General features: G+C 39.1%; 1 protein-coding gene across 26 annotated transcripts in view; it reads left to right on the forward strand.

Moving 5' to 3' along the window:
- The window catches only part of PBRM1 (polybromo 1), a 146,679-nt gene that overhangs the window by 56,271 nt on the left and 74,139 nt on the right, over window positions 1-16,269 (forward strand). For 17 of the 26 annotated variants that reach the window (XM_030929635.1, XM_030929929.1, XM_030929966.1 and 14 more), the window contains 5 exons: window positions 995-1,136; window positions 2,615-2,712; window positions 4,917-4,961; window positions 12,347-12,623; window positions 14,435-14,540. In XM_030929635.1, coding sequence (XP_030785495.1) covers window positions 995-1,136; window positions 2,615-2,712; window positions 4,917-4,961; window positions 12,347-12,623; window positions 14,435-14,540 — 668 coding nt within the window. The remainder of the gene's footprint in view (window positions 1-994; window positions 1,137-2,614; window positions 2,713-4,916; window positions 4,962-12,346; window positions 12,624-14,434; window positions 14,541-16,269) is intronic. The other 9 variants (XM_030930119.1, XM_030930220.1, XM_030929838.1 and 6 more) reach the window with 1 other exon arrangement.

Below are 16,269 nucleotides of genomic sequence, written 5' to 3' on the forward strand. Positions count from 1 at the left end.
ACATGGCTAATTTTCTGTATTTTTAGTAGAGACGGGGTTTCACTGTGTTAGCCAGGATGGTCTTCATCTCCTGACCTCGTGATCCACCTGTCTCGGCCTCCCAAAGTGCTGGGATTACAGGCGTGAGCCTCTGCGCCCGTCTGTGCAAATGCCATTCTAAGAGAAAATGTATTTATTCTGTGAAGCTGTTTATGCATGTTATTGTTAACTATCTTTGTGATTTTGGTGGTTAACATGCAAATGCTACAGTCAAAAGATTTAAAGTCTGTCCTGTCTAAATCCATATAGTGTTACAGCAAATAGTGACTCTACTTTGTACAAAGTACAGAAGGTCTTTATGATAGTAGATATAATAAAAATGATTGTGTTTAAGGGAGATACTTGAAATCTTAAGACTTTTAAGTAAAAATCCCAACTTTAAGCTGTCATTTGTTATGTGTTTATGTTGGAAGAATAGAAGTGAATGGACTCTGACATATCTGTCTCTCTTTTACCATCATAAGACCACTCTTTATTGTTTATAAATACTTTGCACTGTCAGTACTGTCTCTTTAACCCCTTATGAACTAGAATGGTCTTTTGTTTTCAGAAATGGGTAGATCACCGTGATTCTTCATTGAGGTCACTTAAAACCTCCCTATATTTCGTACCTTCATAAGGTTCACTTATTAACTATTATCAGGATTTTTCCATTAGGGTTTTTTCCAAGTAGAATATTTGCTTTGTAATTGACCACTTTACTAGGTCCTCTTATTATTTCTTACAGTGTTTTAGTTTATTCTTTTGGATTTTCAAGTAAATTGTCATATTATCTTAATGTAATGGTGCTTTTGCCTCCTTACTTTGTATCTCAAAAGTCGTTTTTAAGTTCCTAATCAGTATTACCAGTGAAGATACCATCTAGTGCTTTTTAAGATTTTGCATTGGACTTTCAGGAAGAATGTTTCATAATTTTCATGACAGAAAATTCAAACAATTTCTTTGTCTTTCACAGAACAAAACTGAAGAATCAAGAATATGAAACTTTAGATCATTTGGAGTGTGATCTGAATTTGATGTTTGAAAATGCCAAACGCTATAATGTGCCCAATTCAGCCATCTACAAGCGAGTTCTAAAATTGCAGCAAGTTATGCAGGTTTGATTTGTTGTTTTTGCTGAGTTTGTTGTATATATGATTAAAATAATTTTGCATGTTTTGAGTGTGTTCTAGTAAGATGTGTGATTCCCCCCCACCTTCAGCAGTAATATTACATCATTTGGCTGGGTGCGATGGCTCACATCTGTAATCACAGCACTTTGGGAGGCCAAGTTGGGAGAATCACTTGAGCTCAGGAGTTCAAGACCAGCCTGGACAGCATAACGAGACCCCCCATCTCTACAAAAACTGTAAAAATTAGCCAGTCCTGATGGCACATGCCTGTAGTCCCAGCTACTCAGGACACTGTGGTGGGAAGATTTCTTGAGCCTGGGAGGTGGAGGTTGCAGTGAGCCGAGATTGTGCCACTACACTCCAGCTTGGGTAACCGAGTGAGACCCTGTCTCAAACAAACAAACAAAATATATATGTATATATATATATATATATATACACACACACACACACACATAGAGAGAGAGAGTTTATATGTTATACTTACATATTATAATATGTATTTATTATGTATTTCATCCACAAGTACTGCTGAATATTTTTTTGGAGTTGTCATGGCTATATAGAGTAGAAATAATAGTTGAGATGGGGTTAGCTTTCTGATTGGAGGAAGCAGGGATTGGTCCCTGTACAGTTATTTTGGGATTCTCATGAAGTCAGCCTCCAATCACAGATGATATTCCATCATTTAGAGTTTATTCCTGTGGTTCTAGACTTTGTTAAGGTAGGACTGATTCTATGAGAAAGGACATCTGAAAGCGAATTAATCTTTGTATATTGTCTGTAAATTTATCAGATCCTTTCTGAGAACCCTTGGAAGGATGTCTCAGGTCATGGTTCATCTACAGGTTTTGAGATGAAAAGGTAGATATGAAATACAAATTGGGTCTATCTGACAGTTTTTGGTAGAATCTTTCTGGAAAGGCAAATCTCTGAACAAGGAAGCAACAAAGGCAATTTTAGATCACCCATAGAGTCTTCATTTTATATGATTAACACTGAACCTTAGTGCTAAGTCTTTCAGGTGTTACCTTTTTAGTACTCTGTACATTCCCTAAGCCTGCTGTGCTTGGACTTTCAGCTCTGTTTGGCAGAGGGCCTTTAAAAATGCATGTGTTGAAAAGTAGATCTTCTTTCACTTCTTGCATTAAACTTTATTCTTAGCCACACTGCCCCTTAGAAGTCAGAAGTACCAAAGGCCCTCTGAGTTGGTTTTGCTTAAATAGGGCCAGAGCAGGATGCTTCTACAACTTGCCTAGCCATTTTTTAGCCTACTCTTTTTGTCATGCAGGCTTTTGTTAACATTAGTTATTGAAAATGTTTAATGACTCTTTCATTTTGTACATCCTGCGTGTGATTGTATTTTTCTGAGTGAATCCGATATGTCTAGCTCTTTAACATTCATATATTCAGAGGAGTGTTTGGCAGCATGAGCTCGACTCCTGAGATCTGCTCTGTTTTAGGCAAAGAAGAAAGAGCTTGCCAGGAGAGACGATATTGAGGACGGAGACAGCATGATCTCTTCAGCCACCTCTGATACTGGTAGTGCCAAAAGAAAAAGGTATATACTCTTCTTATAGCTGAGGGCATCTCAGTTCCTATTTATTTTGTTTTAGATAGGTGAAGAAAATAAATATTTTTTAAGCTATCAAGTTGTAAGCTTTAAATATATGGTAATGTGTTGTCTTTTAAAATTCATTTGCAATTGGATGATTAGCTTTTTTTTGTAAAAGTGCCATGTTACTTTTAGATGACCCAGATGCAAATGACTACTACATACGTAGCTTGGCAAAACATGTTATTCTTTTTGCCGTCTGGGGTTTTTTTTTTGTTTTTTTTTTTTTGTTTTTTTTTTTAAGAATGCCACTTAAATCTAACTTGGGTAATTTCTACATGGTGAATTACAAAGATGCAATTTGAATTAGGAAAGGTAAGCAGAAATTTGATACTACCACTGCAGTGAGGTAAGCTATTGGGTCCTACCGTTTGTTTGTCCTTGTTCACCTCATCTTTGTTTGCCATTATAAGAATGTCAGATTATAAAATAACAAATCATAACTTCTTATAGCTCATAAAATGTTGAGCTAGATTTTTGGGTTTTTTTCCTATCTAACCTTTCTCTCAAGTTCCCTAACCTTTTCTCCTCACGGGTTTTGTGGAAGGGGATCTTACTGTGAGATTCCGAAGCTGGGATCCTATAAGGAATTTTGCAAGACTATCTCTCGCCATACAGAGTTTCTCTCGCCTGATCGTTGTGGAACACTGTATTCTCCTTTAATTGTGACTGCCTCACCATCTTTGCAGCAATAGTCAATCCAGGGAAGATACCTTCAATAAGGAATAAGCTAATCACTAGTAGCAAGGCTTGGCAGATTCAAAGTTGAATGAAGTCTTTAGTAACTGTTGACACAGTCTGTATATGCGTTAAGAGATCCACTAAGAAGAATTTAAAAAGTAGTTTAGAAAAGAGAAGCTGTCCTGCTTTCCTTTTTATAGATAGCATTTTGGAGAATTTTTTAAGCTTTACCATAGTAACTAAATTGATTGGTATAACCTGAGATGTGAGTCTCCTCCATTACTGGCCTATGAATTTCATCCTTCCAAGTTCTTAATTCCTTGTTATACCAGGGACAGCAGAGGAAAAGTGTGAAACCAGATCAAAGACATCAAGTCAAGAACAACTTTGAGTGTAATTATGTAACTACTACAGCATCACCTGTGTTTTCCAGATCAGTCACCTATCAGAGATAAAAACTTCTCAGGCAAAAGAAGGTAATGGAGGCAAAAGTGATGGTACAATTTGTGCCAACACTGGATGAAAAGAAAGATCTTAAATTAGTTGAGTATTAAGAAAACAGTTCCAACGAAGCATTAGCCCAGGCCAGATACTAAAAAATTACTTATCTCTGTGGCTAGTAGTCTGTGGGACACCCAAATAAGTTAAAAGAAAGTTTTTGGCCAGGTGCAGTGGCACACACCTGTAATCCCAGCACTTTGGGAGTCCAAGGCAGGTGGATCACTTGAGGTCAGGAGTTCAAGACCAGCCTGGACAACGTGGTGAAACCTCGTCTCTACTAAAAATACAAAAAATTAGCCAGGCCTGGTGTTGGTTGCCTGTAATCCCAGCTACTCGGGAGGCTGAGGCAGGAGAATCACTTGAACCTGGAAAGTGGAGGTTGCAGTGAGCCGACATTGTGCCATTGCACTCCAGCCTGGGTGACGAGCAAAACGCCGTCTCAAAAAAAAAAAAAAAAGGGTTTTGCCCTAAAACCTCCTGTAAAAAGACAGTTAAGCATTATGTTCTTAAAATAAAATAAAATAAATCTTACTTCAGACAAAAAGTCTGTTTATGAACAGGTTTCCTAGGAATTGTTTTGTACAAATGAAGTGAAAAACACAAATAAAAGAACCATATAGATCATGCACTACAATAATAAAAGAATCTGGGTTTGAAATGTAGCTAATCTTGGCCACAGAAGTCAGGGCTGAGTTTTCCAAGTACCACTTGTCTTCTAAGTGCTGCTGTGATTCTGCCTTCGCCTTTTTTTAATACCAAAGAATGTGAGAAAAATTGATTATGGGTATATTCTCTTCATTCTGGGGGTGCATTCTTCCAACATCTGTCTTCCTTGTTGAAATGTTTCAAATATTATCTTTGGACTGAATAATCTTCTTTTTCTTCAACCGTACATGGTTTATACATGACCCTCCAATGTTGCTTGTTTTGTTTCTCTTTACATGTAATGTTTGTTTCTGCTTTCCCAGGAACACTCATGACAGTGAGATGTTGGGTCTCAGGAGGCTCTCCAGGTGTGCAGTCCTTTTTTATGCATAAACATTCTTTTAAAGTATATCTTCTATGGCATGATCAGTACTGATTAGGTGAAAAGTGAAGCCTTAAGCATGTGAAAAAAGTCTTTATTGGGCTGCCAGTTTATTTTATGAATAAAGAAAGCAGTACAGTTTAAAAAATCTTGTTAGCAAAATAAATTCAGAATTAACCTAGTTCAGGAATAACCTTAATTTGTTGCTAACTTTGCCAGGGACAGAAAGCCCCCTCACCAATCATTGTTTGTGGCTGTGTTTCTGTAGCAAAAGGTAGAAAGTGGCAGTGCTGGTGCAGGACTGGCAGGTGCTGATTCCCTTTCAGGGATGCCTTTTCCAGATTAAGGGTGGTGGAGGGATCAAAATCAGCTTCATAGTCCAGTGACATTAGTGCATGTGGACACCTATGCGTTGGGTCAGTGCTTCTTGAGCATGAATACATTTCCTCAGTCTCTGATCTTGTTCATGTCTTTTATAAAAAACATTCTTTTGCATGTTACTTATGATTTCAAAACAGCCCCTTGTGTAGTGCTTTTGTTTTCACATTTGCCATCTGATGTTCACAGAATATCAGTTGCTTATAGAACACTAAACTCTGCTCTTACAGTTCGTAAAGGAGAACGTTTAGTCATCTCTTTTATATGCCAGGAACATAGAGGCCAAGGAAAGAGGCAGGTTGAAAACAAATGAAGTCATTTGGAAGCAAGGTAGTAAAATAATTGCATAAGGTACAGTAGTAAGCAGTTGTGTAGGATCGTTGCATGATTGCCCAGATAGCTTTAGGAAAGATTATTTTCCCACCGTACTTTCCCTTGAAAGTTCAGTGTCTTGAGCTTACTCACATGTTACTACCATATGTATTCCACTCAGTAAAATTGCTATGTTATCATTGTCATCTTCCTAATATTTTCCAAAAGAAAATTTTCTTAATTAAATGGTAAATTTAAGAAAAAGACCATGATTGTCTTCTTTCATATCATTCATAATGTATGGCATTAAAACTAGGTGGTAGTGGAAATAGAAATGGGGGACATCATTGGGTAGTATTATAACCCTGAGTTCTAGAGCCTGACTGCCTAAGTTCCAATCCCAACTGTTCTTATTAGCTGTGTAATCTAAGCCTCATTTCAACTTTATCTGTAAAACAAGTTAATGACAGTACCTTCATGGGATGGCTGTGATGACCCAGTTAGTTAATATGTTTAAAGCTCTTAGAACTGGGTCTGGATGCAGTGAGTACTCAGTAAATGTAGCTGATTATTTTCTTGAAGTAGCGCCTATTAACATCAGGACTTGATAGATTTTGGTTTTGTTTTTAGTCAGATGTTACTTGTCTGGGAATACTCATTGGAAAAGATGAATGAAAAGGTTTTATTTCTTGAAGACTTGAAGGTGAAGTATAGAAAGCCTTGTAAAAGAAAGAACCTTTGGGTTTACTTAGCTTACTAGTAAGCACAACTGAAGCTCTTAAGGCTTGGGAGCTAAATGCTGGGACACCTTAAAGCCTGTAAACAGGGTTGACTTTGATTAGAGAGGCCATTGGTAAGTACCAACTGTTTTTTTTTTTAGGAAACAAGGTCTTGCTCTGTTGCCCAGACTGGAGTGCGGTGGCTATTCACAGGTGTGATCGTGGCACATTGCGGCCTCAAACTCCTGGGCTCAAGTGATCCTCCCACCTCAGCCTCCTGAGTAGCTGGGACTATAGGCATGCATCACTGCGCAGGGCCACGCCAACTTTTGGGAAAGGAAGGGTCATAAAAGCAGCATGGTGATTATCAGCTGATTCAAATGTCTGTTCTGGTTATTTACTTTATGGCCTTAGGCATTCATTTGCTGTCTCTAAGCCTCAGTTTTTACATCTACATAGTTGGGGTAATAATTGCACTTGATTCTGAATTTGAAGATTAAATGAGAGTGCATAGTGTTTAGCATTTGGTAGAAGTATTAGTAGCTATAATTTACAACTATATGGGAATTGTGTGTGTGTATTTGTAAATATTAGTATATGTAGTAATAGTAGCTTTAGAGGAAGAATATTGATAAGGGTATTTGACAGAGTGGTCAGCCACCAAGTATGAGAGCCAAGGACTAACATTGTGGCACAAAATATTAAAAGGAAAATAGCATGTAGAAGGGCTGCGGAAGTCTTCTAGAAATTGCTGATCAGCCAGGGGGAGAACAAGTGACTGATTTAGGTGTTTCAGGTTGGGTTGGATTCCGCAGGATAGTGTTGATGGTGATCCTGGAAAATCACATTTGCCATCTCACATCAGGAATTCAGAATAGAGCCTCTGCTAGTGCATAAACTTTGTGCCAATTAGAAAAAGCAGCCATTTCTCAAGACAGTTGACTTGCATCAATTGGAAAATTGTTGTAATACACTTATTTTGCTAGCACAGGACCCTTTATGTCCCATTTCCTATGAAATTCTAAAATTGTAGTGTACTTACTACAACAGTATCTATGATCTAAATTTTTGTCCTCCTAAGTATTTTTTTGTCTTTTTTTTTTTTTTTTTTTTTTTTGAGATGGAGTCTCACTCTGTCTCCCAGGCTGGAGTACAGTGGCGCGATCTTGACTCACTGCAACCTCCACCTCCTGGGTTTAAGTGATTCCCCTACCTCAGCCTCCTAAGTAGCTGGGATTACAGGTGCATGCCATCATATCCAGCTAATTTTTGTATTTTTAGTAGAGACAGGATTTGCCATGTTGGCCAGGCTGGTCTCGAGCTTCTGACCTCAGGTGATCCACCTGCCTTGGCCTCTCACAGTGCTGGGATTACATGTGTGAGCCACCGTGCCTGGCCTTTTTGTCTTTTTTGAGACAGTTTCACTCTGTTGCCAAGGCTGGAGTGCAGTGGCACCATCATGGCTCACTGTAGCCATGACCTTCTGGGTTCAAACAATCCTCCCACCTCAGCTTCATGTGTAGCTAGGATCACAGGCATGTGCCACCATGCCTGGCTAAGTTTTTTTAAAGAGGTGGTGTCTCACTATGTTGCCCAGGCTGGTCTCGAACTCCTGGGCTCAAGCAATCCTCCCACTTCAACCTCCCAAAGTGCTGGGATTACAGACAGGAGCTACCATACCTAGCTCCTCTTAAGTATTATGGCCCCTTGAATGCACAATGATGAACAGTCCTGGTTTTGAATTCTTTTAAAATGTATTTTATACTTTAATATGCTTAAAGGTGTTGATTTTAAAAAGGAGAATGATTATGCCAGTTACAAGACCTGGGATTTAATTATATGCACCTTTCCAAAAATGGGGAAGAGTAAAGAAACTATTCACAGTTAGTGGTTTGAAGGAGGAGGAAAAGACATTGAGAAATTCTAAGAAAAATCTGAAAAGCAAAGTGACATTGAAAACAGTAGCCAGAGCTGGGCACAGTGGCTTATGCCTGTAATCCCAGCACTTTGGGAGACCGAGGCAGGCAGATCACGAGGTTAGGAGATCGAGACCATCCTGTCTAACACGGTGAAACCCCTTCTCTTCTAAAAATACAAAAAATTAGCCGGGCATGGTGGTGGGCACCTGTAGTCCCAGCTACTCAGGAGGCTGAGACAGGAGAATGCTGTGAACACGGGAGGAGGAGCTTGCAGTGAGCCTAGATCGTGCCACTGCACTCCAGCCTGGGGGATAGAGCGAGACTCCATCTCAAAAAAAAGAAAGAAAGAAAGAAAGAAAACAGTAGCCAGAAGTATCAAATAGGGCTCTGTCATGGTTGTGTTTTGGTTATAGAGTTTGTCTCGTTTCAGAAAGTATTTTAAACTTTCAGAAGTCATGGATATAAGGCTCAGCCTCCATGCTGGAAAAAGATAAAGCAAGCATACCAGCTGCCCAAGCTAATACAGTTATTATTATAAAAGAGTATGAAGTTGGCTCTGAGTTTTTCCTGGCAGCCAGATTAAAATCAATGGGCCAGTGGCTCTCAGTCTCTAAGGCACTATAAGGATCTGGAAAAATGTAAACGAAAGATGAAACTGGATTTTTTCAAAGAAGGTCATAAGCGACTCTAGTAATAGAAGTTTTGCTTGCTTCGAGGCTGGAAATCAATTACACATCCTTTTCTTAAGGAATAAATGATACAAATGGAGAAAGGATACTACTAGTAATATGAGTGCTAAAACAGTAAATTTCAGTTATTAAATTAGAGCAATTTCTTGTATACAACTAGATTTCCACATTCTGGGTATGTCTCACTCAAAGCTGCCGAGTATCAGAATTACAGGCATTGGAAGAATGGACCACTTGCCCTTCTTTTACTTCACTGGCAAAATTTAGTTAAAAACTTTTTCTCCTCTTTGAAAATCTTACGAAAATCTGCCCTAGATTTACTCCCATCTGAGAGTATTTGCAGCTTCATACAGAAAAACCTAATGATAATTGGGCTTAGTGTGCTGAAACCCAGATGGGAATGGGGTGAGTGCCTCCTGGTCCAGGTCAGGGCCTTGAGGCCTCTTGAAATTGCTAGAACGAGGACTAATTTCATCCTGTCCTGTTTATTGAAGAGATCCTGTAAGCTTAGAGCTTCAAAATTGAATTCCTCTGTCTTCCTTTTAAAGTCCACCCCCCATGCGAGACCTAATCAAACTGCATCTGACTTCAAAGTCAGATCCTGAAATTTTTCTTTAGAGACTTCCTGAAGGTTAAAGTCATTTGTGTTCTAATCTCTGCCCAGATGTGGAGCTCTGTGGTATTGGAACTTTGTCCCAACTTCCCTTGTATTATCCACTTGCCAAAGACTTAGAATGAGAGAACTCTTCCTGTCACATCATTGCCCCAGGATGTCTCCTTGGAGAAGGAGTTTCCACTAGGTGAAATATCTAACATTTTGCCATCACCTAACAAACTTATTTAACACACAAAAAAAAGTGCTGAGGAAAGAAAATGGCAGGAATTGTCTAAGGTCCACAATGAGCAGGAAATAAGCAGTCAGAGTGAAGACACAAGTTATGAGGATGATCCCAGCTCTCGCAGGAACAGGCTCTTGTCTGTTTCTTTCCTAATTAAATCACTTTGTTTGCCTTGAGTTCCACAGTGCTAGAAAGATAGGTATTTCTGAGAAGCCTAAAAATCTTAAGGATAGATTATTTATTTTCTCAACTATTAGTTCTTGATTTTTCCTTCTGTGTTTTAAAAAAGTGTATTTTGAACCTTGGAGAGAAACTATCTGGTCTTTGACTTCTTCATGATCCAGGAGTAGTGCAAGTAGTCAGAGGACTGGACCAGAAGACCTATACAGCCACATATAGTTTGCCTGAGGAATGAACTTTCTTCCACCTACAGGATAGGAAACATACAAAATATTTACTTCTAAGTACAGTTGGCCCTCTGTATCCATAGCTTCCACATCCAAGGATTCAACCAACAACAGATAGAAAAAAAATTTTTTAATTGCATCTTTACTGTACATGTACAGACTTTTTTCTTGTCATGTCCTAAGCAATACAGTATAACAAAACAACTATATAGCATTTTTAATGTATTAGGTATTATAAGTAATCTAGAGATGATTTAAAGTATACAGGAGGATGTGCACATGTTATTTGCAAATACTACAGCATTTTATATCAGGGACTTGAGCATCTGTGTATTTCAGTATCCAAAGGAGATCCTGAAACCAATTCCCCATGAATACCAAGGGATGACTATACTATAGGATCTTAGTAAATTTTTTTTTAATAGAAATTAAGTTGGCCGAGCACTGTGGCTCACACCTGTAATCCTAACACTTTGGGAGGCCAAGGCGGGCGGATCACCTGAGGTCGGGAGTTCGAGACCAGCCTGGCCAACATGGTGAAACCCTGTCTCTACTAAAAATACAAAAATTAGCCGGGCATGGCCTAGCGCAATGGCTCACGCCTGTAATCCCAGCACTTGGGGAGGCCGAAGCGGGCAGATCACCTGAGGTCGGAAGTTCGAGACTAGCCTGACCAACATGGAGAAACCCTGTCTACTAAAATTACAAAATTAGTTGGGCATGGTGGTACATGCCTGTAATCCCAGTTACTCGAGAGGCTGAGGCAGGAGAATTGCTTGAACCCAGGAGGTGGAAGTTGCAGTGAGCAGAGATCGCACCATTGCACTCCAGCCTGGGCAACAAGAGTGAAACTCCATCTCAAAAAAAAAAAAAAAGCCGGGCATGGTTGCAGGCGCCTATAATCCCAGCTACTCGGGAGGCTGAGGCAGGAAAATCGCTTGAACCCGGGAGGCGGAGGTTGCGGTGAGCTGAGATCATGCCATTGCACTCCAGCCTGGGCAACAAGAGCAAAACTCTTGTCTCAAAACAACAACAACAACAACAAAAAACAAACAACAGCAACAACAAAAAACTAAGTCGTAAGTCATTTCTTGTTATTACCTACCTGACTGTTCACTTGAAGACTGCTGGTTAGTTTGACTAGAATTTCTTTATCTGGCTAGAATTTCTTTAGCCGTGTTCTGAGTACATAAGAACAGTTAACCAGAAGCCAGTATCGGAAGAGCATCGCTTCTAATAATTTACTAGGAAGCTCACCTTGGGCAAGTCATTTACCCTCCCTGAGCCAGTTTTCTCAACAATTAAGAGATAGACCATCTGCTCTCTTGGAGCCCTTTTGAACTCAATCTAATCTATAGTCCTTTATGCTTTGTTCCATACTGCTTAAATCAGCTTCTCAGCATCACATCTCACTGGGGCATTTTGGAGAATAAGACAGGGATTCATGCTCAAGGACGGAAATTTTACTCTAGAAAACTCAGATTAACCACACCGCTTATTCTTTAAAGTAAGTAGGAGTTGTGGAATAATGCTGATGGAGAGAGCAAGGATGACCCTGACAGGATCAATGTAAGAGAGGCTCATACCCATTGTAAAGACACTAGTCTGGCAGACAGTCTCCTTTTGTTTGCAGACAACCAAAATACACAAGTGTTCAGGAGTGCTTGTCTTAAGAGATGAAACACTTCTCTTTTTAGGTTTTTTATTTTGTTTTTGTGCCTGGAAGTGAGGATTCTATAGTTTTATTGCACTTTTGCTCTACTCATCTTTAAACAAAAAATATATCTCAGTTGATTATATGATTTCATTTTCTTTTGGTATCAGAGAGGATCTTTTTTCAAACATTGCATTTCATGAAATATCTATAAATTTTATTTGGTGTTCATTAACTACTCCTGCCAGAATCACTGTTTTAACGATTTTGGAAATTTTCCTACTATTTGCTTATAACTTCCAGCATGGTTACTGTGTTTGTGGCATATGTAATCAATAAATTGTAATCATTATAAAGGCACCACAAATAATTTGTTTCATTTTATGGTCATCCTTGTATTAAGAAAACTGAACCTATTCTAATTTTTCCCCTTTTCTACCTCCCCTCTCAACAGTAAAAAGAACATAAGAAAGCAGCGAATGAAAATCTTATTCAATGTTGTTCTTGAAGCTCGAGAGCCAGGTTCAGGCAGAAGACTTTGTGACCTATTTATGGTTAAGCCATCCAAAAAGGACTATCCTGATTATTATAAAATCATCTTGGAGCCAATGGACTTGAAAATAATTGAGCATAACATCCGCAATGACAAATACGCAGGTGAAGAGGGAATGATAGAAGACATGAAGCTGATGTTCCGGAATGCCAGGCACTATAACGAGGAGGGCTCCCAGGTGAGGAAGGCCAGGGGTACTGAAGTAGGCACATTTTGGGGGAGAGGAGTGCTTATAGAATAATGCATTTTGAGAGACCAGCTCTAGGGGCTTAATTTGGATTATTCTTTTTGGTGACTAGGTTAATACTTTGATTTTTCTTCATTGTTTAGAATCAGAGGCAGTACATTATAAAGATTAAACGTTCCTACTTTGTAATCTGACATCCTAGTTTTGAATTTTGCTCTGCCAATCCATGTGTAAGTAATTGATCCTTCCTGAGCCTGTTTCTTCATCTATAAATTAAGGCTAATAATAGTACTTGCATCAGGGTTGGTGTAGGATTTAAAAGAGATAATGTATACTGAGCATTTAGCAGACTGCCTGGTATTGAATAAGCACTCAAAGGAAAGCCAATAGTATTAAAATCTTTCATCATCATTATTACTACGATCCTCAACAACCGTTCTTCTCCAAAGACAGCCTATATAGAAAATGTGTAATTATATAAAAATCAGCATGATATTCCCATAAATGCACCTGTAAGTAATTGATTTAATTGATTTTGCTGTGAAGCGTCTTGATTTTTTTTTGAGACAGAGTCTCGCTCTGTTGCCCAGGCTGGGGTGCAGCGGCGCCATCTCGGCTCACTGCAGGCTCTGCCTCCCGGGTTCATGCCATTCTCCTGCCTCAGCCTCCCGAGTAGCTGGGACTACAGGTGCCTGCCGCCACACCCAGCTAATTTTTTGTATTTTTAGTAGAGATGGGGTTTCACCGTGTTAGCCTGGATGGTCTTCATCTCCTGACCTCGTGATCCACCCGCCTGAGCCTCCCAAAGTGCTAGGATTATAGGCGTGAGCCACCACGCCTGGCCGAATCATCTTGATTTTTAGTTCTTTATCAGTATAACTAGGATACAGTCTCCCTTCTTTGAAACTTTTTCTATTTGATATCTTTTTATCCACTTTACATCTCCCAGAAATAAAATAACATTTTTAAGTCATTTGTTTCCCTCTGTAATTACATTTGATTATAAAATAAAGTATGCATTGAGGGTGCTTATAAATTTAAAAAATGGTTCTATCTTAAGGGTTTACACAGTCCTCAGTGTCATTGGCTAATGTACCACTTGTCCATCACTGGTAGAGAAAAAAGCCATCTTTAAGAGAGATGGCCAGACAGGGGAGGTCACTTTTTCCCTCAGCTCCTCTGCTTTGGTGGGTGGCCAAGGGAGGATATAGCATCTGCTGGGGAGGTAAGAGGAGGGAGCTATGGATGCAAAGTCATAAGGTGAGTAACGTTGTTCTTGGCTACATGTTACTACCCTTGGCTCAGCCCTCAGAGAGAGATCCCTAAGCAAGGATAATTGTTTTTTTATAGATGAAGCTTCAGACTATGAACTCAGATTTGGAATTTAAGATATTGAGATATTGCTCTCCAACTATCAGATATTTTTAGTCTCTAATTTCTATTGGCCTAAGTCTGCTACCTTGAGTGTCCAGTGGAGAAGAAAAGTTTTTGAAGAAAACAACACATGTAAATGTGTTTCAGAACTTCTGTTAAAACCTGCAGTGATTCTACTACAGTGGTTCTCAAACATTAACATGCATGTCTGTGCATTAGAATCACCTAGGAAGCTTGAAAACAAGCCAGTTAAGGCCTAGGCTCTTCCACAGATACAGTGATTTTGTTGCTCTGTAGTGAGGCTGGTTTTGGTTTTCTTTAAGCCCCGAACTATCCTAAACTGTCTTTTTAAAACTTCTTTATGGATGCATTTTATACCTTAATAAAAAGTTTTTAGAGAATAATTTAAATGTATTTTTGGAATGTAGGTGTACAACGATGCACATATCCTGGAGAAGTTACTCAAGGAGAAAAGGAAAGAGCTGGGACCATTGCCTGATGATGATGACATGGCTTCTCCCAAACTCAAGCTGAGTAAGGCAGCCTCACACTTTGTTATTTAGTTTAGTCTATCAAGGAGAGATTGCTGATTTTTCTGAAATAATATTTAATTAAATGATGAATATATTTGAACTCACTGTACTCCAGCATGGAGTTCTTCCTTCTTGTCAAGCCCTCTTGTTTACTGTATTTTAAGTAGCTAAACTGTGACAAGCATGTGGGGAGTAAAATATAATGTCAGAGGTTTTGTTTACTTTCTTAAATGTAGTAGACATTTTGTAAATTTTAAATAGTAAAAATAGATTTTTCTCTACATATAATGCTGTAAGAATATAGTAGCAGATTTTTTTTCTTGGTATGTGTGTCTGACAATTACTAGAATTAAAAATGAATCCCAGCAGTTCCAACTGGACAGAGTTAGAGGAGTTAGAGATGTCCAGCCACTGTACTATACTCAGCTATCATTTGAATGTAGTCTGTGGTTGGTTTTTTTATTAAAAGTTGTAAGAGAAGACCAGGGACAGTGACTCATGCCTGTAATCTCAGCACTTTGAGAGGCTGAGGTGGGCAGATCACTTGAGGTCAGGAGTTCAGGACCAGCCCGGCCAACATGGTGAATCCCCATCTTTACTAAAAATACAAAAATTAGCCAGACATGGGAGTACATGCCTGTAATCCCAGCTCTTTGGGAGGCTAAGGCAGGATAATTGCTTGAACCTGGGAGGCGGAGGTTGCAGTGAGCCAAGATCGCGCCACTGCGCTCCTGAGACTCTGCCTCAGGAAAAAAAAAAAAAAAAAAAGGAAGAAAAAGGTTCGAAGAGAAGACAGGAAAAGTTATTAATACCATTAGATAAGAGATTTCTGTCTTCTTTAAAATATGTAAATAAAATAGATACCAAGCAATTGATAATGATAGTCGTTGGAGCCGTATTTGCTGAAAAGGGGGAAAACAGACAGGCTAGCTTTCTTTTTTTGATAAAGCATCTCACCCTGTCACCCAGGTTGGAGTGCAGTGGCGTGACCTTGGCTCACTGCAGCCTCTGCCTCCCAGGTTCAAGTGATCCTTCCACTCAGCCTCCCAAGTAGCTGGGACTATGGGTGTACGCCACTATGCCCAACTAATTTTTTGTATTTTTAGTAGAGACGGGGTTTCACCATGTTGACCAGGCTGCTGTCAAAACTCCTGACCTCAAGTGATTCGCCTGCCTTGGCCTCCCAAAGTGCTGGGATTACGGGTGTGAGCCACCCCACCTGGCCCGGACTAGCTTTTTTATCTGAAATGACTATCAACTAAATTTAGTAGTAGATTTGGGTATGATTTACTGCTAAGCGATGAATCCTTTTTAAGGCATTTATCTTTTCATGGAATTGTAAAAGCATACAGAAGATTTACAGAAATGTAAAACTTTCATTCCACTTTGTAGGAACACAGTGTCTTTTAACTAGAGTGGATTTCATAAGAGACTAATAATAGTTTAACAATAACTATCTAAATTATATTTAAATACATAAATTCACATATGCATTTTTTAAAGTTCAGGAAAAAGGGGCTTTTTATGTGGAATGTTAATTTCCTTTTTATTTCTTTTGTTTGTTTTAAATTAATAGAGGTAGGGTCTCCCTGTATTGGCCAGGCTGGTCTTGAACTCCTGGGCTCAAGCGATCCTCCTGCCTCTGCCTTCTAAAGTGTTGGGATTACAGGCATGAGCCACTGTGCCTGGCTTCCTTTTTATTTCTCTGTTTTTTTAATGAAAAATTTCAA

This window comes from Rhinopithecus roxellana, chromosome 1 (assembly GCF_007565055.1).
Source record: "Rhinopithecus roxellana isolate Shanxi Qingling chromosome 1, ASM756505v1, whole genome shotgun sequence".
In the NCBI taxonomy this organism is placed as follows: Eukaryota; Metazoa; Chordata; class Mammalia; order Primates; family Cercopithecidae; genus Rhinopithecus; species Rhinopithecus roxellana.